This window comes from Tupaia chinensis, unplaced genomic scaffold, assembly GCF_000334495.1.
Source record: "Tupaia chinensis unplaced genomic scaffold, TupChi_1.0 Scaffold000354_1, whole genome shotgun sequence".
Lineage (NCBI taxonomy): Eukaryota > Metazoa > Chordata > Mammalia > Scandentia > Tupaiidae > Tupaia > Tupaia belangeri.
In genome coordinates this window covers 5,595,110-5,619,705 of record NW_006159849.1, presented here as the reverse complement: position 1 = coordinate 5,619,705, position 24,596 = coordinate 5,595,110, and the positions used below count along the sequence as shown (strand labels likewise).

The 24,596-nt window shown below is 43.4% G+C and overlaps 1 protein-coding gene across 6 annotated transcripts in view; it reads left to right on the top strand.

The window, feature by feature from the left end:
- Window positions 1-24,596, top strand: part of KANK1 (KN motif and ankyrin repeat domains 1) — a 145,808-nt gene that overhangs the window by 77,677 nt on the left and 43,535 nt on the right. For 3 of the 6 annotated variants that reach the window (XM_006152447.1, XM_006152448.1, XM_006152444.1), the window contains exon 2: window positions 4,074-4,193. In XM_006152447.1, the coding sequence (XP_006152509.1) occupies window positions 4,157-4,193 (37 nt within the window). In that variant the 5' untranslated portion in view covers window positions 4,074-4,156. Of the gene's footprint in view, window positions 1-4,073; window positions 4,194-11,296; window positions 11,367-12,836; window positions 12,945-15,575; window positions 15,663-24,596 lie in introns of those variants that run through there. The other 3 variants (XM_006152450.2, XM_006152449.3, XM_014589331.2) reach the window with 3 other exon arrangements.

Genomic DNA, 24,596 nt, shown 5'->3' with positions numbered 1-24,596 from the left:
GGTTCAGTAACGAGAGGAAACCCGGGCCAGAGTTCCTGGAGCTCGACTGGGAAGACTGGGCACATCTCCATCCAAATACCTTGACACATAGCTCACTCACCCATCACACACGCGGCTTGTCTCTTCTTGTCTTCTGTTTTCCTTCGCGATTTTAAACGTGTTATTTACAGGCTGTTATGAAGCAAGAGTGCCGACGCACAAGGCTAACAAGGGGCTGGTTAACAGGGTTGGGACTTAGGTCTTTGTTATTGTTGGCTCTGAATAGTGTTATTAGTTGAATAATTCCAGTGAATTGGCTTCTTTGCCCTTTCATTTCTACACTCCTCCCCTTCTAGTCTTGCCAGGCTTCAGGTTTTTTAAAAGTTTTGTTTGTTTGTTTGTTTTATGAGAGAGAGTCAGCCATACAAACAAAGACTCCCAGCAGGGTCCTGTCAGGCCACAGTTATCTTCCTTCTCTTGCATTTCAGGTAAGCACGCACACATACCGGGTGTGATTTTCAAGCTGCTAGGTCCGGAGTTCAAACCACAGTTGGCCACATGAGAGTCCAGTGCCTTAACCACCATACCACCTGCTTGCCCCAAATTAATGTAATTTTAAATAAGTATCTTATCATTTAATTGGCTCCCTGCAGCCCCCACCCGGCCAGGATCACAGTGCATCCGTAGGTATGCCTGCAATGTTCAAGTCGACCTAGGAACTGAACCCAGGGCCTTCTCATAAGGCCATACCATTGTATAGCTCTAATACCATGTGGCAACACCTGCACCACTATGGCTGGACTGCCCCATTTTTAATTTTTATTTTTTAATAAAGCTGGGCCTTTGTTAGAAATTCGCAGTTATTCTTAAAAGATAACGCTTGCTCTATCCCCAAAACCTGCCTCTTGATTCAGCTCTGGCTATGCACAGAGGTGCTAGCCTTCAACTTCAGTGTCATGGACCTGATCCAGTGTCTTTGTTTCCAAGAAAATATCAGGTGATTGCCCCTTAGTCAGAGAGCTAGGAGCCGTCCTGTTCAGGTGTGCCGCCAGCCAGCAATTGGGGACCAGCATGGAGTCCCCAGGTAAGCCAAGCGCTGGTCACCACAGCTGGAAAAGCCGTGCCAGGGAGCCTGCTGGTCAGAAGCAGCCTGTTGGAGAGTGGGTCCGTTGCAGTTCATACTGAGTTGCTTTCACACTGATTAGCTTTGACCGTGGTGCAAGTCCATACAAACAATGAAGAAAATTTCACCAGCTAAGCAACAAGAAATTCTCACCCTGTGAGATCAAAGCGACAGTCATTTCCTTTTCCTTCCTTTTTATTTACTTTTATTTCTGAACACTTATAATCTTCATGACTGTAGCCTAATAGTCCTTTTGCATAGCATTTTTTAAATAACATTTTCTTTTCCCTGATGATTTAAAAGCAAATAAAAACAAAATTAAATATGTCTTTGTGTGTGTGTGTGTGTGTGTGTGTGAGAGAGAGAGAGAGAGAGAGAGGTATTTTAGATAGGGTCTTGGAGTGACATGTTCCTCCTACCCTGCCTCAGCCTCCCAAGTGGCTGGGCCTGCAGGTGGGTACCACCACGCCCAGCCTCTTGGAGTGGGCTGGGAATCAAACCCAGGCCTTGCATACGGCCTCAGCTTGCAAAGCAGCAGCTTCGTTACCCCACTGTGCTTCACTTGAAATAATAATAATTACTATTACAAAGTCAGTAAAAGAGCTGAAGTCATACATAATTGTATTACCCAGCAGCAACTACAGTGAACATTTTGTTAATTTCTCCCTAATTGTCTTTATTGTATAAATATGTACATGGATATTTTGAACTAAATTTTGTTGAGTTTATGATAGTATACACTCAGCTTTGTCTTTCTTTTTTCTTTCTTTCTTTTCTTTTCTTTGTCTTTTTCTTTTTAATAGTTTGCTATAGGGCATGCACACTCAGAGAGAGAGAGATAAGGAAACTAAGCAATCTCCCCCAGGGGGTATGGTCATGCTGCAGTCCCTCCTCTATTCTCCTCTGAAGATTTTGGGCACTGAGGCCAGCAGTTGGCATAATGGTTAAGGTGCTAGACTTCTACATAGCCAATGGTGGTTCAAGTCTAGACCTGATAGCTTAAAACTCAAGCCAGGCGCATGTGTGTATGTGCCCAAAATCCCAAGAGAAGAATGGAGAGGGGATTGCAACTTTGCCCTCTTTCTATGGGGTGATTTCTCATTTTCTCTTCTTCTATCTTTCTGGCAAACACACGCACACTTTAGCAAAAAAAAAAAAAAGAGAGAGAAAAAAAATTGGGGCCCTGCTCGCACACACACCAAGTATGACTTTCAAGGCACCAGGTCCAAAACATGAACCATGATTAGCCTAATGGGATCCAGCTCCCTCAACCACCATGCCACCTGCTGGCCCATGTTTTTCTTTTCTTTCTTTTAAAAACAGGATTTCCAGCCTGCTGCCTTAACTTCCCAGCTTAAGTAGAGGCACACATCTTTATAGATGAGGTCTCATTGTGTTGCTCAAACCATCCTCAAGCCCATGATCCTCCTGGCTCAGCTTCTTCAAGTCTTGGGATCACAGAGCATGCCACTCTGCTCAGCCTCGAGATTGAACCTGGAATTAAATCCAGGCCTTCCATGTTGTCCCAGTTTACAGAGCAATTGTCTTAGCAGCACATACCACACACCTGGGTCTGTTCTTTTAATGAATACACTTTTGAGTGTTTTACCATATTATCAAGAACTTTTACATGGTTTTAATGGCTATGTTAGAGTCCTGTTGTATGGATATTATTATTTTTATATTATCCTGTTGTTGGGGGGGGTCATGGGGGTTTCTGAATCGATGCTTCCATTCTCAGCTCAGAATTTGTTTAGCTTCTAATTTTGCAGGTCTGGAGTTACAAGTTAAGCAGAATGGAAATGGAGTATCTCTTATATATAATTCTTTTTTGCCTTTTTTTTTTCAGAAAGCATTTTCAAAAAGCAAGTGTTGGAGCAATGTTATTTTTCCAGTTTTTTTTGTTTCTTTTTCATTTATTTTAAATTTTGTAATTATAAGTCTCGTGGTACTAATCTTAAGGAAGTTTTAAATAGAAAATCACTATAAAGTTAAAAATATGTTGCTGAACACAGACTCTGATTCACAGTTGTGTGCCATACTGCGTTATTTGTGGTTTATCCAATAAATCAGTGGGAGGTCATGAAGATAATATGCTTTAAGAGGGTAATTGCCTGGGAGCCAGATGGTAGTGTAGTAGTAATACAACTAGACTCACACAAGAAAGCTCCTAGGTTTGCATCCCAGAACCTCCTTGAGCATCCTGGTCATGTGCACATGTGCTCATGGTATAGACTAGCTGAGACTGGGGGTGTGAAGAACCTCTTAGGAGTATTTGTCTCTTAGTCTCTCTTTCTCTCTCATGGAAAAAAATCTTTCTTTCTTTCTTTCTTTATTTTAAGAAAGAGGAAGACTGACTGGGTTGGATTTGTGTTTTACAAAGGAGATTACATGGAAAAAAGGCAGACATTAGAAAAACTTAAGATTTTCTCAAAAGAATTTCCATGAAGTTAGTCTTTTTAAAACAGTGAGCATTTGTTTCTAGAATTGCTTTGAAACTGCAATTAGGTAAATGAAACAGCTTAACCCATATGTGGAAAGGGGAATAAGCTTAAAAATATAAATATGGGGTTGTCGGAAAAGTCATGACGTATTTTTCCATTTTTCTGTGCAAAAGGTCATAGAGCGGTACAGAGCAATAGATAGTGGGAGGCCATTTCTATTTGAAGACCACTTTCCTAACGTAGCCCCATTTCTAGAGGACCAGTTTTGGTTCTTCAGCTTTGTTTCCCAGTAAGGCTTTTAGGCTGGGAAACCTTCTTTTGGGGCCCATCCACTGGGCGCATCCTCAGTGTGTTGTCGCGATACTGCGTGGCCAGCCTTGTGTGGGCACCACCTGGATCCGCAGTGTCTCCCTCATTCTATCTGCCTTCTGCATTAGCGGTCATCTTTGTAAGCACAAGCCTAAGATTTAGTGCTGTACATATTTTTTTAATGATCCATTTTGATGGGACTCTCTTTATTGTTTCAGGTTGAATGCATTTGGAAACTTGATGCATAAAATTTGCATGCCTCCTCACCCGTTTCTGGACCTGTCACTGGATTCAAGCCAGCATGGCCCACACCACAAAGGTTAACGGCTGTGTCTCAGGTAACTGTGCTCTAGGCGTGTGTGCTTGTGTTCAATGTATGTCTTCGCTCAAACTAATTTTTTCATTTCTCAGACTAATAGTAGGTAACAGCAAGGTGCCTAGGATACTAGGATTTCAAAGCAATTTTCTATCCATTGAAGTTTTGTTGTTTTATCTCTTGGAAAGTTCGCTTTAATCTTAGAGTCTCTCTGTTCTGAAATCATTAGGTAAATTATTACTTAAGTCAATTCCATTGAAGTGTCGAAAGATAAATGTAAAATCCTGAATGCTGATGCATCTGTGAGAGACTGAGGAGAGAAGGAATAAGTTTAAGTGCATAAAACCAATTCCTAGTATCCACTCCCAAGAAGCTTTCATTTGATGTTGGTAAACCAAGAGAAAAGGAGGAGGAGAAGGGGACATTCTGTAAAGTGACTTTCCCAGAGAGGAATATGCAATAAGCCATATAATAGATCATAAAGGCCTGGGACTCCAACCCTGCCTCGGTTATGTGCTAAACTAGTATCTATGCTAATATTGCTTTGGAAGACGGCGTAGAAATTTGTAGAACAAGCGCAGAGAAAATCTTCCTAAGAAGTAGTACATGACCAGAAACAGCATGCCAATTTTTCATTTCTCTTTTGAGCTATCTGCCAAATGGCCTAATGAGTGAGAGCAGTAATCATCCATGTGGGAATGCTTTCTGAATGCCTGAGTTCAGGGCCCTAGGTCTGCTGGCTCTGGGCACCCTCAAATGGCAACCTCATTTGGGTAGTGTGGAACTGGAGCCAGGAGGCCTGAATTAGAGTCCTGGTTCCAGAACAAACTGAAATGATCAGGTCTTTTTCTCCACGTGTGTAGTAAGACATCGGTAAGTATATCCATCTACAGGGTTAGGGCCAGTGAGAGCACAAGAAACGTAGTCCAGGTCTTGTTCAGCTGTAAAGCAGTTTTAAAGACAGTAGCAGAGGACACCTCTGAAGACGGCATTTCCGGCCGTGGTCAAGACTTTGTGTTCAAGCAGTCCTAGGTCTTCCCCGCCAGCAAGAACCTTACAGCTTGCCCAAACCCAGGTAAACTCAGTTGATTATTCTAGGCTGACTGATTTTTTTCCTGTCCATTTTTCTGTTTGTCTTTTCTGCTGACCAACTTCTCTGGACTTTTATAGATCCTGCTCAGGGACTGCTGTCAAAAATAAAAGTGCAAATAACAATGCTTTCACGTTCATTGAACACTGTGCAGCATGGTGCCTGGAATGCTTTGCCTGCATGATCATACGTAATCCTCCCAATAATTGTATGAGGTGGTGCTGTCACCATCATTACCTTTATCATGCCATGTCATGACACAGAGAAGTCGGACTTACTTAAGCAAAGGAAGAAAATTCAGGATTTTGTACTTGTTACTCTGGTAAGGTATTTGATAAGGGAGAAGACTGAGCACTGGGGAACGCTGAAGGTAGTGTGTAGGTTTTAAGGCCCTCTGATGCTGTGGTTTCCTTCCCTCTCCTCTACTAGCATCCATTCACAAACTCAGCAGAAGGGGAACTTGTGGCCCTTGGTGTTGCAGGACCTTGACCCACTGGGGGTCTAGCCAAATCCTGTCCTCAGGGGTTTAGATACCTGCCCCGTTTGCCCTTTGCTCCATTTCCAGCTTGCTTTGCCCTGTACTTCCTTTTTCCTTTCTCATAAGGTCTGCTGATCCAGCTACAGCTTTCCCTCCTCACCAGTGCCCTGCTTAACACCCCTGAGAATTGAGTTTGAAAGCAAAAGGAAGCACTCTGATGGGTCAGAGTGTGAACTGGTCACTACAGACATGGGTCTGAACTGGGCTGGGGAAGGTTTATGCTTCTTCTAGTCACCATGACCTCTGTAAGCAAATCTGATTAGAGCTCCGTCATTTATGTTTAAATAATTATTGATGTGTAAATCATAACTATACATATTCATATACAATACACACACATAAATACTTTCTTTTTTTTCTTTTTTTTTTTTTTTTTTTGAGAGGTTTCTGCTATAGGGCACATGCACTCGCCAGAAAGACAGAGAGAGACAGAGAGACAGAAAGTGAGAAATCACCCCCCCCCCAGGAAGGATGGCCACGCCGCAGTCCCTTCTCCTCCATGCTCATCTCGGGATTTTGAACATGCACGCGCACGCGCACATGCCCGGCATGAGTTTAAGCCACCGGGTCCGGGATGCAAACCGCATTCAACTACATGGGAGTCCAGTGACATAGCCATTACGCTAACTGCTGATTCCATAAATACCTACATATATGTGAGTTATTAATACATACTTTGTGCATCATATATCTGATGCTCATTATACAAAATTTATAAATATACATGACGTATTTTCTAGAAAAATAAAATGAGAATTACAGATAATGCTACTATCTAAAAATAAATATTTCCCTCTTTTCAATATAGTCTTTAAAATTTTTATATTTCATATAAGAATATGCCTGTAAAAATTGTTCTTTTAATCTTTTTCAACTTCGAGGTTTTTTCTTCTCAAGAAATTTTTGCTACAGGATGTGTGTGCTTGCCGGAGAGACAGAGAAAGTGAGAAACCATTCTCCAGGGGATGGCCATAACACAGTTCCTTCTCTTCCATTCTCCTCTCAGAATTTTGGGCACACATGCACATGCACCCAGTATGAGTTTTAGGCTGCTAGATCTGAGACTCAAACCGTGGTTGGCCATTGGGAGTCCAGTGCCTTAACCAGTATGCAACCTGCTGGCCTCTTTTCCCACTTTGTGTTACAAAAGAAATAGCTACTCTGGACCAGCAGTTAGCATAATGGCTATGTTGCTGGACTCCCATGTAGTTGACTGTGGTTCAAGTCCCGGACCCAGTCGCTTAAACTCACGCCGGGCATGTGTGCATGCATGCACACGATCCCAAGAGGAGAAAGGAGGAGAAGGGATTGTGGCGTAGCCATTCCCCCAGGAGGTGATTTTTCACCTTCTATCTCTCTGTCTTGCTCTGTCTTTCTGGCGAGCACATGCACCCTATAGCAAAAACCTCTCAAAAAAGAAAGAAAAAAAAAGGGTTTGATTTTTTTTTTTTTTTTTTTTTTTCAGAATTCATTACAGGGGCCAGCAGGTGGTACGGTGATTAAGGCACCGAATTCCCACACGGCCAACCACAGTTCAAATCTCAGATTCAGCAGCTTGAAAATCACACCAGGTGTGTGTCCTCAATATCCTAGGAGGCGAATAGAGAAAAAGGGACTGCAGCATGGCCATAACCCCTAGGGGGTGATATCTCACTTTCTCTCTCACTGTCTCTGTTTCTCTGGCAACTGCATGCACCCTATGGCAAAAACCTAAAAAATAAATAAATAAACTTAAAAAAAAAACCCAGTAAATACAAAAGTGTATACTGGTCATAAATAATCTATTTTGAAATGTAAATAACGTAACTATTTACAGACTCCAGATGAACGTGGATAAATAGAGCTAGATGGCAGCTATGTTCTTCCCTATGAGAAACGGTAAGTTCCCAGGTTGGTTAGTAGGAGTTTTGTCTTGAGAGGACATATGCACTCCCCAGAGGGAGACAGAGAAAGAGGAATAGGGAGAAAGCACCCCGCAGTGGGGTGTGGTCACACCTCAGTTCCTTCCCCTCCATGTTCCCATCCTACGGAACTGTTGGGCACATGCACATACACACTTGGCCTGTTTCTCAAGCCCCCAGGGCAGGATTGGAACCATGTGGGATCCAGCCCTCATAACCACTAGACTAAGGGGCTGGCCCTAGCAGGAGTTTTAAATGTGGAGTAAATGAAATATATATAAATATTATATAGATATATATATCCCTAGATATGTTGTTCTCGGAAGGGTCTCCCCAGCTCATGTCCTGAAACTCACGGGTTTTGGCTCCATGGAGCATAAGGAGAAATCTCACGTGAAGGTGGAATCAGGGAAATGCCAAAGAAATACTTTTCATGTTGCTGAGAATCAAAAGAAGAATAGCCAGGAAATACGTACAAGGCCAGACTGTGCCCTCAAGCTGCAAAATACACCTGACATCTCACAGTGCCGTCTCTACTTAGGCTTTGAATGAGGCCCATTCACCGTCCTGTTACACTGTTACACCTGTCTTTCCACTCAGTCTGTCATTAGATGGGGTTAAAGGTACTGATTTTAAAGTAAGAGCAGTTAGTTACTGTTGTGATTTCTAAAATGTATTCCGATCCATGTCAGACACACACGACGTGAAAAGATGATACAACAAGCCACTGTGTATGTGCCACCTTGCTTATTATGAAACAGATTTGGGATCAGCAGATGACTGGACTTGAGCATAGTCGACTGTGGGTCACGTTCTGGACCCGGTGGCTTAGAAAATCTCATGCCAGGTACATGTGTGTGCGAGAGGAGAACAGAAGAGAAGGGATTGTGGTGTGGCCATCACCCCAGGGGGTGATTTCTCATTCTCTCTCTCTCTCTCTCTCTCTCTCTGTCTTTCTCTCTCTCTGTCTCTCTGGTGAGCGCATGCGCCCTATAGCAGAAATCTCTCTTTTAAAAAAAGAAGAAAGAAAGAAGCAAACTTAATTAACACATGGCAAATATTTTTTAATAATTATTTTATTTAACTTTATTTATTATTATTGTCATTATTATTTTCCAGCTTGATCAGAGAGAGAGAGAGAGAGAGGAAGTGAGAAAGCAAGCCACCAGGTCCGAGACATGAACCGTGGTCGGTCATGTGGGAGTCCAGCACCTCTAACCACCATGCCACTTGCTGGCCCCAACACATGGCAAATATTAATGTGTACCTACTATGTGCTGGGCACTGTTTCGGGTACTGCAGATACAGCAGTGAACAAAGTAGGCAAAAATCGCTGCCCACAAGTGTTGTGCCTTCTAGTGGAAGTTGGGGCCTTTTGGTGTGGGGTTACCAGATCAAGTAGAGGATCCTGGGGTTTTCAAGAGGTTAGTGGAAGTGTGTATTAGTAAAAACCTGCATTGTCTTTTGTTACTGTAATGAGATGGAGCTTCATAAATTGCTCTTGACCTTTCTGTTCGTGTAACGCTGGTTAGGAAGTAAATGGGGATCATGGTTAGGAAATAGGTGTATTTCTTTGGGGTTTAGGAACGAGGACAGTTTGCTTTTTCCCCAGGTTTCTGAAGCATGTTGTAAACTGGACACACTGATTGATACCTCTCTAAACATAATTAATGTTGTGTAACTTTAATTAGAGCTTAGAATTCCTTTAGAAGCCAAATAGCAAGTGACTTATTTGTCAGATGGAGATAATAATACCCATCCTACCTTTTTCACAGGGTTGTTGAGAGAAAAAAAATAAAAAACAGCTGTTAAAACATTCTTTAAAATGTAAAATTCTGGTCTTACGACAAGGCTTAGCACCACTGTCCTTCTTCTCTTGTCATGAGCCCCTGATCTGGCAAACACCTGCCAAGGTGCCCTCCGCTAGGACCCTGCTGGGTGCTGTGACATTGGGTCAAGAACTGTGTTACTGTCCTCATCTAACAGTTGAATGAAATAAAAGGATGGACGTGGTGAAGGGCTTTTATGCCTGCCATTACAATCTTTACTTTTGGTCTCAGTTGCCTTTACCAGTTTATTACAGATTGCGCCCTCTTGATAGTTCTTATTCTTTTTCTTTCTATTTTTAAAATATTAACCTATCTGTTGTGATTTTTAAGCTGCCAGGTCTGGGGCTCAAACCGCAGTTAGCCATGTGGGAATTCAGAACCTTAACAACCACGTCACCTGCTGGTCCTGCTATTTGTTTTTCATAGACTTTCTTCTCTCTTGCTCGCTTTCATATATATATATATATATATATATATATCGATGTGTGTGTGTGTGTGTGTGTGTGTGTGTGTACTTAGACTGGTACATATTTACTTATTTAAGGTGCTTATTTAACTGCATTAAAATATGGTTATTTAAATCAATATACTAGCATTTATACAATTATATAGAAAAAGAGAAGGAAGGAATTACTCAAAATTCCACAGTTCATCTTAATTTTAGTTTTTCTTTTTTATCTTTGTCAATTTCCCTAAGTTTTTATTTATTTTTTAAAGAATTATTTTATTTAATTTTATTTATTCATTCATTTATTTTAATTTGACCAGAGAGAGAGACAGAAAGAGAGAGAAGAAGTGAGAAAGCAAGTCACCAGGTTCAGGACTTGAACCATGGTTGGCCATGTGGGAGTGTCCAGCGCCTTAACCACCATACCACCTGCGATCCCCTCCCTAAGTTTTTATTTATTTTGGTATTCAGCTCTGGGCTTTTAATTCTTTGCATTTGTCCAAGTCTTCATAAAAATTATAGTATCCAAATTAATATTTCCAGTGGTCATATAATATTTTTTACAGTGTTCCTGGTAGTTGAAGTACTATTACTTTTTTTGTGGTTGGACATTTGAACTGCTTCCAGATTGTTCCCATTGTAGGTAACGATGCAGAGAACATCCTCTTGCCTGGTTTTCTCCACCTCTTGATTATTTCCTGAGGATAATTTTATAGAACCAGAACAACTGGGTTAAGGGGTAAAACTGTTTTCTTTCTTTCTTTCTTTTTTTTAAATTTCCCAAGGGCACGTGTGGGTGCTGGAGAGAAACAGAGAGACAGGAAGAGGGAGAAAGCGTCTCCCAGTGGGGTGTGGTCATTCTACAATCTTTTCTCCTCCATTTCTCCATCCTGTTGGGATTTTGGACATGCACACACATGCCTGGTGTGTTTTTCAAAAATCCACCAGAACTGGGATTTGAACAGCAGATGGTCATGTGGGATCCAGCTCCCTTAACCACTAGGCTGTGGAGCTGGCTGGGCACACCTCTTTTCATGGCTCTTGTTACCCTGGTCAGTTATTTGGCTCCAGGTTTTGTCTCTATGCTGATCTACAATGAGGTACAAAGGCCACTGATAAGGCCAGTTCAACCAGACAGGGCCAAAGACTGGGGCTGAGAGGCAGCGTGCTGCTGTGCAGGGCAGCCCACTCTCAGTTGTGTAAATATTTTTTCTGGGTAGGAGCATTTCTCAAACAGAACTCTGAGCCCACTGCAGTGAACCTGACAGCTCATTTTATTTGTCAACTGTAAGATCAGTTTGCATTGTCTGGCCTGACTGGAACCAACGTGGTGTTTTCTAAGACCATCCTTAAGGAAAATCTGCACAGCAGAGGCTGTGTTCACTGAGGGTGAGTCTTGGACCTGTTGTCCTCGTTGGCATTACTCTGAAGGCAGCAGGTATGCTGCTGAGAAACCAGCTGCTTCATGGGAACCTTCCATAAATTCCCAGGGTCTCCTCATTCCGTTTTCAGAAGGATTAAAATATGTGTTCTTGTTTGCAAGTGTTTTCAGGACTCTCAGAGGAGGTGAGGAGGTAAAACAGTTTTCTAACGGGGAAGAGCAAGAGGGGGTGTTTCCTATCTTCTATTTCAGCCTCGCTTCCCTTTATCACTTTCCCAGTCCATGTGGTTAGTTAATGGCTAAGTCAGAAGTTGAATATGGAGTGTCTTTTCTTCTTTGTTCAGACATTATGTGGACATTTAATATCAGAGGTATGGTATCTGTGAAGTTCTGCCTAAACAGGAAAAATAGAAAACTACATAAAACCTGAAAGTAGAAGACTAAAAATAGAATATCCTCCCTGACAGGGTATATCTTAGTAAGTTATTTTCTTAGTGTGAACTATTTTATCCAGCCAAGTTAATAAACATATTATAATTATGTTTATTTATTGCAGTTTCATCCTAGTATTAGATGTGTTTAATAACTGGGTTTAATTAGATTATGCTTTTCAACTCTAAATGAAGCCATTGGTCCATTGAGGGTTAATTTCTCACTGAAGCTTTTCAGAAAGTCATTTATTTCTATAGTGATTGTGTTTGAGAAGACAGGTTTTGTTTGTGTTTTAGTAAGAAGTACTTACATTTAGGTTTTATGGCCATAAAATGCTGGAACTACCTGCAAAGGGAATCCTGAGGTTTTTGTTTGTTTGTTTGTTTGTTTTTGAGAGGTTTTCACTATAGGGCGCCTGCACTCGCCAGACAGACAGAGACAGAAATCACCCCCTAGGGGGGATGGTCATGCTGCAATCCCTTCTCCGTTCTCCTCCTCTCGGGATCTTGGGCATGCACGCACACGCGCCCGGCGTGAATTTTAAGCCACCAGGTCCGGGACACGAACCGTGGGAATCCAGCGACATAGCCATTACACTAACTGCTGGTCCCCCAGGGAATCCTGAGTTTTGAAGTCTTGCCAGCCTGATTAATCAAACCCCAGAATTCATCCAGTCCCTGGAGCCGTTTTGAGAAGCCCCTCTGGTGGGAGCTTGCCTGTTTTGGTTTTAACGTGCAGCTGTTATCCCTCCTAGATGTTCTTGCTTCAAACCTTGAGTGAGTCTAAAGGGTTAAGCATCAGATTTCAGACAGGCGATTACCTCTCCTCTCCAGCTCTCCAGCTGAACGGAGAAGATGATTTACCTCCAGTAAGCACCAGCCTGTTCGGATGTAGCAAGGGTAGACTCCAGCCTCTGCTATTCGCGGTGCAGGGCAGAAATATTCAGGTTAGAGATATTCTGCCCAGATGCTCCATAGGTGCCGAGAAAGAAAAAGCACGAAGTAAAACCCAACAGGGAGATTCGCTATGTTAAGAACTTGAGCTGTTGCTGTTATTCCAAGAAGTCGGGAGGTGGGTAGTCACCTCCGGATGGAAGCAGCCCTTCCTGCAGGGTCGTGAATGCGTGTGCCCTGCTGGCTGGCAGTTGTCCCACCGTGAGTACTGGCGTTTATTTCTGATCGTGCACTTCCCCCCTTTCTTGAAGGACTTGAGCGGGCTAGCTGAGCCCATCAAAAGTCTTGCTCACTTGCTTCCTTTTCCAGGGTTTGCCTTCTTCCTGTGGTCAGGATCATTTCAATTCATCTCTTTTGTGCAGTTTCTGAGAAAAGGTGGTGTGGACTCCGAGGAACATGAGTGACTCAAGTTCACAGTTTCAGCTTTTGGGTACTTGTGTATAAAAGGTTGTTTGATTAGATCTGCCTTGAAACATATTAGCAAAGGTCACAAATTCACAGAAGCGAGAAATTCATGCTCTTTTATGGCAAACTGTTGAAAACTATTTTGAGTCCCTCTCTAATAAAAAAAAAAAAAAAACTCAAAGAAGTCCTAGCTAGCAAATCAGGTTTTATAAAATTCATTCAAATAATTGTAGAAATCCTAAGTTTAAAATAGACTTAGTACTTTCTGTTTCCTCTTGTGGCTTCTCTGCTGGCTATTTTTGGAATGAACTGTAATGATTTACTCATTTCCATATGCTTTAGGAAAAGTATGCTCATGTTTAGAAACTAAGCCTGTTCCTGCTTTTCAGCTGCAGTTCGTTATGAAGCTTGAAAGCCCGAGAAGTTTTAAAATATGTTACTCATCTGTACATGTACCATTAGTGATCACGGCTGGTCGTTCTGTGTGAGCAGCTGATCGTACTTACAAATAAGTGTGCTGCTATGTTGAGGCTTTTTTTTTTTTTTTAAGTATAGTAGCCAGATTTCTTCCCTCCTTCCTTTCTTTCTTTCTCTTTTCTTTTTTTTAGCCCTAGTTTTCTATTTTTTTTTTTAAGTATAGTAGCCAGATTTCTTCCCTCCTTCCTTTCTTTCTTTCTCTTTTCTTTTTTTTTAGCCCTAGTTTTCTATAGGACACGTGCACTCACCAGAGAGAAAGAAAGTGAGAAATCACCCTCTGGGGGGTGGCCACGCCACATCCCTTCTCCATTCTTGGAATTTGGGGCATGTACACATACACACACACAGTGTTTTAAGTCATCAGGTCCAGGACTCGAACCATGGTCAACTACCCAGTGACGTATAGTTACGCCGTCTGCTGGTCCTATGACCAGATTTCTCATCCTAGCAGTTCTTAGACCAAGGCATGGCTGAAATTCAGATGATCTAGTATTCTGTAGTATTCGCTAATCAGCAGAACTGTAGACATGAACGATAACTATGCCATGGAGCAAATTGGCAGGGGACTGGGGGAGGGCTCATGGGTTTCTTCCCCTCCTGCAAGTTAAAAGCTAAGTCTCTGTGCTCTCACTCTCGTTTATGGCAAGCCAGATTTGAGAGGTCCTTGGCATTTCTCCCAGATCAGAGGTGGAGACCTTGATTATCATTTTACCATATATGCCTGTATTTAAAGTAGGTAGTACTTTTTTTTCCTAGCCCAAACATTTATGGCTGCAGTTTGCTACTTACCTCTAGTCATAAATACTAAGTTTATTTAGTTCTTTTTCTTTACTTAAATTTATTTAATGATTTTATTTAATTAGAAAAGTTTTTTCTCCAATGGATTTTTTGTATGCTAGATGTGATCTCTGTTAGGTAGAACGAAAAGATAGTCATGGTTTTCTGAATTTAGTCTCATAATATTTGGTTTAGTTGATAAATCCCATCAGCTTTGCAAATAATTTTGTGAAAACATTGATTCAGCTTGTCCTTCCAGATTTTCCCATCCCTGCCCACTTTTCTGGTTGAACCAACTTTCCATTAGGCCAAGGTATTTGAAACGTTTCTGCACAGCAGATACTTTTAGTCACTAGAAAAAAATGGGGAGAATTCCAAACTAGAAATAGAGAATAGATATTTCCAATAATTCATAAGCCCGATGCTTAATGTCTTTTAAACCCCAGTCACATGCATCAACTTTTCCTTCTAATGAAAATCAAAAAACGTTCCCTGTTCCTCTGCTTTCAGAATCCCCCTGGATTAAGTCTAAATACTCATGAAGGAACAGCTCTTTTATTTCCCTTCCCTCAGTGTGTTAGATTGTTTGCCTGGGATGCTTTATTCAAATCAGGGAGGCATCATGGAAATGTTTTTTTGGGGCAGCCTGTTTGGCATGTTCCCCTCCAACTGTGAGGACAAAGACCAGTTTGTCTTCTGGTGAGCTGGCAGAGCAGGCAGAAGTACCTGCTGGGTTTCTGAAGCACGTACCCTGACCAGTGCTCCACCTCGTCGAGCGGTGAATCAGCCTGGTGATATACCAATTCTTATAATACACCAGGGCGGAGACCTGGACGTCTGTAGGCCAAGGGGGGAGGAGGGGTGGTTTGCATGTCAAACCATTCCAACAATGCAGCTTACAGGAAAAAATTGCAAAACACTGAAGCCCTGTGCCACCAGATTTTTCCATTAGCACCACACTTTACACAGCTTCCAGATCGGCCCCAGGGACAGCTGTTTGGCAGTGTCAGGGGAAATGGCCACATCACAGCCTGAGCTCTGTGACTGGTTACCTACCTGCTAGCCTGTCCCGTGAGGGATCACAGGCCCACGCGTTGTCTCCTGCGCTGCCACGCTTCACACACGTGTTGGAGCTGGGTGTTCTCTGACGATGGGTACTAGGACATTATTTGAGCACTAGGAAATTGCAACTGGAATTCACACCACCTCAGGATGCTGATTTTAGATGGAGAAACCTGAGACCTAACATCTTCCATAAAGGTAAAGGGGACTTAGGGCTGGGCTTTCCCTCTGGGGTTTTACTGTTTGGTGTTCTGTCTTCTGGACATGTTAATGATGAAGTAGGCTCTCTAAATACATGGTGGTCAATTGCAGTTGGGGTATAGTTTGGGGACTCCTGGGAAGAAGGAAGTGAAGCTCAGTAGAAACACTATAGTTCAGCGAGTTCATTCATTCAGTCGCTCACTTTAAAATGACCACTCAGAGATTTATTTGGCAGAAGGGAAGCCATTTTCCTTCTTGGTATAATGGGCTGGCCCTGTGAGAGTTGGTCTTTGTCTTAATACTCATTACTCTGTGATTGTGCTTGTTAAGGCTGGCTGGTTAAGGATCATTGAGCTTTGCATGCGTTTTAATTTTTTGTCTCCCGAACACTTTTGCCTTATCTACCTATCCATCTATCTGTCTATTCCATGAGAAAGACACTCATTGTACACACGCATGTGCACACATGGGCACGCCCAACAGGGGCCTCACTCCACAATCCAACCCCAGTGCCATCTGTCCTGGATCCCGGGCATGTGCAGATGTGCTCAGGAAGATCCCAGGATGAAAACTCAGGACCTTTCCCATGTTGGTCCAGTTGCATCACCACTGGACTACCACCCGGCCTCACCTTTGCTGACTTTCATTTCTGTTCTCTTCCTGTAACTCTGAACCTTTGTTTGGGCTTCATTTTTACAGAAATCATAGGGTTATAGACTGTTTTTGTTCCTCCTGTCCTTCTACCCTCAGAAATCATGGTGGCCCCTCCCAGTCCTCCAGGGTTATAGGTGGTACGAGACCAGCTGTGTCCAAGAGTTGTGTAAGAAGTATGGGCGTCTTCTCCATTCCAGCTCTCATCCCTGTCCACCCTGCCCTGTTCCCAGTTGGTGGTTTTGCTCAAAGCAGTATTCTCCTGGCCTGGGTGTGTTTCCCATGTCTATTTTTTTTTTTAGATTTTTTTTCTATAGGGTATGTGCGCTCACTAGAAAGACAGAGAAAGACAGAGACAGAAGGTGAGAAATCATCCCCTAGGAAGGATGGCCACACCGCAGTCTCTTCTCCTCCATTCTCCTCTTGGGATCTTGGGCACGCACATACACGTGCCCAGTGTGAGTTTAAGCCACCAGGTCCAGGACTTGAACTGCGGTCAACTACGTGGGAGTCCAGCCACATAGCCATTACGCTAACTGCTGGTCCCTCCCAGGTCTATTAATACAGGCCCTTCTTACCCTTCAAATCCTGCTACCTTTTTTATCTCTCCTAACCATACTCCTGAGATACTCCCAACAGAGCTTCATCTCCTCTTCTTTATTCCCAGAGTTCTTTGTATTGTTGTCATTTCTTGTTTTTAATTAAGAATTATGGTTGTGTACCTTACCAATCTGCAAGCTTTCAGATTTTAAGAGGCAAAAATTGTGCCATCTCTTTTGTATGCATACTGGCCTTGCTTGGTACTCTTTGTGAAGTTAGCAGGCTGAAAATTCAACCAGTACCTGTGTGCAAAGCACCTATTTTGTGCTGGCAAGATGCTGGGTATTTAATACAGAATAAAAAATAGTCCTGGTGCCTGTTTGCCGATCTGCGGGATTAAATTAAGCCCTGCCAGTCTGATACAGCTGCATTCTTTGCAGTTCCAGCTGATCATGCTGTTAATTCATGTTCTGACTGTTCTTCTGAGTGTGTTTCTCGAGTGAACAGGTGGCTTTCACTGTGTCACACATTCTCTTTCTGTCTTCCTCTGTGGAAGTTGTAGCATCTGCTTTCATTTTATCATGTAAGGCAAGCATAGAATGGTATTGTAGGGGGCGTGTGGGAGGAATAGTGGTTAGAGCACTGGACTCTCCCACATGGCCGACCACGGTTTGAGTCCCAGACCTGAAGGCTTGAAAATCATGCCAGGCGCATGTGCATGTTTGCCCAAAATCCCAAGAGGAGAGTGGAGGAGCAGGGACTGTGGCATGGCCATATCCCCTGGAGGTGATTTCTCACTTTTCTTCTCTCTCTCTCTCTTCAGTGAGTGTACACGCCCTATGACAAAACCCTAAAAAGGGGGTCAGCAGATGGCATAGTGGCTAAGGTGCTGGACTACCACATTGTTGACCATGGTTTAAGTCCCAGACCTGTGGGCTTGAAAATCACACCAGTATATTCCTGTGGGTGCCCAAAATCACAGGAGAAGAATGGAGAAGGGATAGCAGCATGATCATCTCCCCTGGGAGGCAATTTCTCACTATTCTTCTCACTGTCTCTCTGTGTCTCTCTCCAGCAGGTGTACACACCCTGTGGCAAAAACCTTAACTTAAAATAAAAGGTATTGTGTGTTAAATGCCTTGGGTACCAAGGTAGTAACCGGGTATCATGGCAAGATTATTGTCAGAGGCCAATTAGAAACTTTTTTCTAGCTGCCATAGCCTTTTCCTGCCTCTTTGACTAACTTGTTAGCAACCCAACCAGAGAGAGAGGAGGTGGCCCTCCCATCAGTTACTTTTATGTTTTTTAATGCCAGAATGTGTGTGTGTGTGTGTGTGTGTGTGTGTGTGTGGAGGGGGGGGACACTCTCAACTAGGCCTTGTCACACAGCAGTCTTTTTTCCTCCAATTTTTCATCCTGTCGGAGTCCTGGGGATCTCTGCACACCCATCACCTTGGCTGGGATTTAAACCTCAGTTGACTATGTGGGCTCTGACTCCCTCTGCACAGTGCTTAATCTCTGTGCTCCAGGGGCTGGCCTCCATCAGTTCCTTTTTTCTCCTGGCATATTATCAGTTTCATCCAGTTTGGTGAGCTGATTGAAACTGTAGAGAAGAACCTGCATTAGTGACTTCCAGGAGTAAGGCCAGCTGGTCTACCTTCCTTCCTTCTTGAGACAGGCTCTCTAGACCTATCACCTCTTTTAGATGTGAGGTAATAAACCGTCCTTATTATCTCTTATTTATAGCCTTTGTAGAGTCTTTATGATCATCTAAGGTCTTAATTCCCTTATTTAGTTCTTTGTCTCTCTATTTATTTATTTATTTATTTAGAGAGGTTTTTGCTATAGGGTGCGTGTGCTCGCCAGACAGACAGAGAGACAGAAAGCAGGAAATCACTCCCCATGGGGGGTGCCCACACCGCAATCCCTTCTCCTCCATTCTCCTCTCGGGATCTTGGGCATGCACGCACACGCGCCCGGCGTGAGTTTAAGCCACCGGGTCCGGGACTCGAACTGCATTCGACTACGTGGGAGTCCAGTGACATAGCCATTACGCTAACTGCTGGTCCCTCTCTCAATTTATTTTGTCACTTGACTTTTTTAAATGTTGGCTTCAAATCTTTGGATAAAAATACATTGATACAGGCTCTTCTTAAAATGTGATTAAGGTAATAGTTCCAAGGCAACACAGAGTATAAAGAAAGCCTACTGTGTAGAGACTCAACATGGCTCCAGTTGTAAGCCTTTATGCATGTTTAGGGACATGTGTTTTGTTGAATAGTAGGTAACAAAACAGGATTTACTCTTTTAAGACAGGAGCATCGGACAGCTTCTTTTTCCTAACATCACTCTTCTGATGAGAATCTTACATTTCCATCCAGGCACACCTTCCTCATATTGAATGAGGGGTGTTCTTCCCTTAGGAAATCTCCCCTCACATTAAGTCTTAGGAGGAGATTGTGCTAATCCAGGCATGTAAGGGAGGAGTCCAATACGCAGCGTGGTACAAGGTCCACACCTAATTGGAAGAGGAAGAGCTGGGTGCACTTGCTGGTCCTGTCCTTTTAATCCCCTTCAAATTCCATCACCCCTGCCCCACCCCTTAGGCTGTGATAGTGGTGCTGGGGAAGGAACAACACCCACTTTCTCCCTCATTGCAGGTCCTCAGACACCTAGCTGTTGGCTCACACAAGTCTGAAATGAGAAGATGAGCAGAAGTAGTGTAATGAGGCATTTGAGTTCTTCAGGGGTTAGGGAAAGTCTCCAATATAGAAGAAATAGCCCAGACCATCAGAGAGAGACAGCATAACACCCTGCTGGAATGTCTGTCCCTTTTTAAGATGATTACTCAGGTAGAGTTTTTGCAAGGTAAGTTTACCTGAGCAAGAAATGGTGGTAGGGATGCTAGAGTGTTGTTTCGTGGTTGTCTTTGTCTTCATTTTATTACCTTATGGTATTTATTTTCATTTTTAAAATTTTTATTTCTTTTATGACAGTGAGAAACAGAGACAGAGAAAGAGAGAAAGACAAACACCCTCAACAGGGTTTTATGCCGCAGTCTCCCCAGACTACCCTAGGCCAGGATCATGGACACCAGCCCAGCATAAGTTGAACCCACAGTCTCTCCTACAGATCCAGCATGGAACAAGCTGTTGCCTGTGCCACCGAGCTGGCCCGATTTTGTTTTTAAAGAAAACATCTCATTAGTAAAAGAGCTAAATTTAAACATAAGAGGTAAATCAATATATGCTAGAACTTAAATTTATATTTAAATTTATATTATAGTTTGTTCTATAAAGGAAATTTGAAAGATAAAATCGATTTAAAGTGAGAAAGGACATCTGGGGCCAGCCCACAGCCTGTGGCAGGTGGATCCCGCAAGTGGGCACCAACACCCAGGTTTAGACAGACTTATCCAACCCACTCCAGCAGCCTTGAGCCACCACAGGCCTCCCCACGTTGGAGCCCACCCTGAACATTGCCAGTTGGGAAGCAGAACAGATGATGTGCTCTTTGGGGAAAGACAGTTCCCAAAGAGAAATGAGAGCAGAATGACTTGGGCAACATTCTTGCATTTCTACTCTTAATCCTCTTATCAGAATACGGGACCAGCAGATGGCAGAATGGTTACATCTCTGGACTCCCATGTCTTCAACCACGATTTGAGTCCTGGACCCAGCAGCTTAAAACTCACGCCAGGCAAGTGTCCATGCATGTCCAAGATCCAAAGAAGAGAATGGAGGAGAAGGGATTGATTGTCCCGTGGGCATCCCCTCTGGGGCGTGACTTCTCGCTTTCTGTCTCTGTATGTCCTGTGAGGGCACATGCCCTATAGCAAAAATCTCTCTTAAAAAAAAAGTGTGTGGGAGGGGCAAGAAAGGGATGGAAACATGGGTGAAATTGAAACTGAAAGAGACCATGAAGCCCTTGCTGGATGGTGCACAGTGGCCTGGGGGACTATTCTGTTTGACCAACTCAGTGTTTTGTTTTCATTTTAATTGCTGAGAATTTTTAGATTAGATAAACTTTATAGAATATCAATCTCTTCAACTTCTTTTGAAATAAAAAAAAAAAAGAAAGAAAAGAAAAGAAAAGAAAAGAAAAAGTCCCAAGATCTGAGATCAGTAGGCGGGTACCTCCTTAGGGCTATTGTCAGCTAGAGAAGACAGGTGGTCTCGGGCTCTCCAGGTGACTCCCTCAGGGCGGCTTCCTTTCAGATACTGGCTTGGATGGACCCTGAAGGCATTTGAACTTGTGACCTACAGGCTTGAGGGTGCTTGAATTGTTTAAGGGGTGCCTATAGTTTGGCTCCAATTTCTTAAAAGCCAGAAAGAACATACTTTGAATTGTAAATATGGCTTGGTTTAAAACAGGGGTCCTTATCACTGGCTGTGGGAGGGAATCCCCAGGGGAGCTTTTCTAAATGCAGATGCCTGTGGCCTCACCCCTGGAGATTCTGATTCATTGGCTGGGAAAAGAAAGTCAGCATTTTTAAAACCACCTAGGAGGAGAGATTGTGCAGCAGGTGGAGAACTTCCAGCCTAACCTCCTGTTCCCAGAGGTCACAGTCTGGCACCATCACCTTGACTGGCAGAGGTGAAGTCCTTGCGTGCATCTCTCTGCACCTAGCCCTGTGTTGGCTGTAAAATGAGGGCACAGGTTCAAGGTCTTTACATTTTCATGTCTTCTTTTTTAAAAAAGAATTATTCATTTTAATTTGACCAGAGAGGGACAGAGAGATAGATAGAGAGGAAGAGCCAGAGAAGGAAAGTGAGAAAGCAACTGAACAGGCCAGGACTCGAACCGCGGTCGGCCATGTGGGAGTCCAGCGCCCTTAACCACCACACTACCTGCCAGCCCTTCTTATGTCTTCTTAAAAGAAAGCAATTGGTTCCTCTGGAAAAAATTAAATGGACTGAATGTGTCCTGGATGCCTGCAGATCTCAGGGCACAGCGCTGGTTGAGACAAAGAGGAAGGCTCCTCTGGGGCTTGCAGGGGATGTAAGAAGTGTGCACATGCAAGAACGAGCTTCTCTGACAGTCTAGATGGGGCAGGTGGCTGGAAGGGTAAAGGGCGGCTTCAGACAGAATGGATATTTTAGCTCAGTCCTTCAAACGAGAAGAGTTTTGTCTGGGAAGACTGTAGGGCACATCAGAGGGGAAGGGGTGGTATAAGCCAGAGTATTAAAACAGAAGATGCGCTTTCTCCTCTTCATCCTTCCAAAATGCCATCCCCTTCTCTCTACCCCCTTTCTTTACCCTCTAAGTGCTGCTGGGGCGTATGTGCTTAGATGATGGCTTTTCAGCACCACCAGTCCTAATTTAGCAGTAAGTAGTAGACTGCTTACAGACATACGCTCTTTCTGTGAGTAGACAACATAATCATTCATACCTCATAGGGCTGCTGTGGAAGCTAAGTGAATTCACGGATGCATAAAGCATTTGGAACGGTGAAGTGCAGAACTGTTTGCAGTGGCTGGTGAGGAAGGACAGGACAGAGAGGCTCTTATGAGAGGATAGGCCCAGGGCCTTTGTGCTGTAGCTGCACGAGTGCAGAGGTGTTGTAAAGCTGGTGAAGAGGAAAAGAGGCACGCACAGGAGAAGAAAGGTGAACTCAGTATCTCTCAGGAAACACACACCTTCAGATGTCTACAGTGTAACTCGCCATACCACTTCTGGTTTAATTTAACTTTGGTTTTATCTTAGACTGGGGCAGGCCCTCTGGGAGAAAAGTCTCGTTGCAGTAATCCTGTTCAGTGTCAAAACTGTGCAGGAGACCAAACAGTAGTGTGGCAACTGAGGCTGCTGGATCCCACACAGTTAACAGCGTGGTTTCAGTCCCAGACCTAGCGGCTTGAAAAACACACTGGGGATATGTGAACACGTGCCCAGAATGTTGAGAGGAGAATGGAGGAGAAGGGACAGGGGGGTGGCCTTTCTCCCGGGAGATTTCTCACTTTCCCTCTCTCTCTCTCTGTCTCTCTCTCTGGCCAGTGCACGCACTATGCACGTGTGTGCTCAGCCAGCCTGGTGTCACAGAAGTCCTTTGTCTACAGCTGGTGCCTCCCTTCTACAAGCCACCTTCTCTGGCTACACCACACCCATCAGGAAAAGCATGAGTATACCTTCATCTTCCTACACCTTCTTTGAGTCTTTCATTTGACCACGTACTAGGAGAGAGTGGGGCAGACAGGTGTGTCCTTCTCTTGACAATGGGAACCTTTATGACCAATGGTTTCCAAGCAGAAGGAGCTGATATTTTCTCTTCCCAACTTTTGTCATCCTCTGATAAAGGACTAGACATTTATTTACATACAGTGACCTTTTCTGCTGGCCCTTGCCCACAGAGAAGCACATATGTAAAAGCATACGGGATCAGATATAAGCTACAAGTTATATTAGCAAATTAATTACCTTCGACTTCTTTAAATCGAAATCCCACGGGGGCCAGCAGGTGGGTAAGGGCGCTAGATTCCCACATGGCCAACCATGGTTCAAGTCCTGGACCTGGTGGCTTGCTTTCTCACTTTCCCTTTCTCTCTCTCAAAAAAACAAAACAAAACAAAACAAAAACAAAACCTAACAATAACAAATGAAAATAAATAAATAAATCATTCTTTTTTTAAATTATTTTTAAAAAATCCCAGAGGAAAATTGATTGCGGAGTGGCCTTCATGGGGTAGGGGATGATTTCCCACTTTCCCTTTGTTTCTCTCCTGCGAGGACACGCACCCTATGGCAAAATCCTAAAAAAATAAAAATGTAGTTCATTAAGATTCCTTTCTTAAGTCCAAAAAAGGGAGAAAAATAGGCCTAACTCACATTTCTTATGTAATAGTGGTATTGTTGGATAGACTCATCTGAACTTTTAGGACCTGATATTTCAAAGTATCTGGTACCTGAAGCTTTGTTCTTACTCTGTTATTTCTTTGACTCAGTTGGTTGATTTGGTATAAAACAAGCCCAGGTCAATATCACAGTCTTAAAAAGTTTAATCTTTGTAGCTTCATATCCAAAAGACAATCCTTCCCCCTGCCTCCCCCCTTTTTTTTTGGTCTTAGGGGACATGCACTCTGGAAAGAGAAACAAAGACAGAGAGAGAGAGAGTGAGAAATCACCCCACAGGGAGGATGGCCACTCCACAGTCCCTTCTCCCCCATTCTCCTCCCAGCATCCTGGGCACACATGCACATGCACCTGGTGTGATTTTCAAGCCCCTGGGTCTGGGACTCCAACCACGGTCAGCCATGTGGGAGTCCAGCGACATAGCTGCCACACCATCTGCTGGCCCTGAGACAATAGCTTACTGAGTCATCAGTAAGTGGAGAGTGGGAGGTGTGGGAAAGGGCTGAGGCAGGTGTGTGTGGACGGACTAGGGCACACCGGGCAGATCCAATGGCTCTTTCAGCCTGCTGTCCCGTCTTCAGTTTTACAAAGCAGGCTATTTAGAGTCATCCCTGCCTAATCTTTGTTGATCTCTGTTGTATTGTTTAGAACTGGCTTTGCTTGTTTGTCTTGTGACAGAATTCAGTAAATCTTGTTCCACTAGAGCTACATTACCCCAAGTACAATTTACCCAGGGCACAGGTGAAGAAGGCAATTAGAAGAACCTTCCCCTTTTTTAGAGGTGATGCATTTTGAGACATTTTAGAATCTTATTATTTCTAGTTTTTTTAAAGATAAGCACAAGAAGTTTCTCAAAGATGTTATCACCTAAAACCAGAATGTACTTATTTGGGA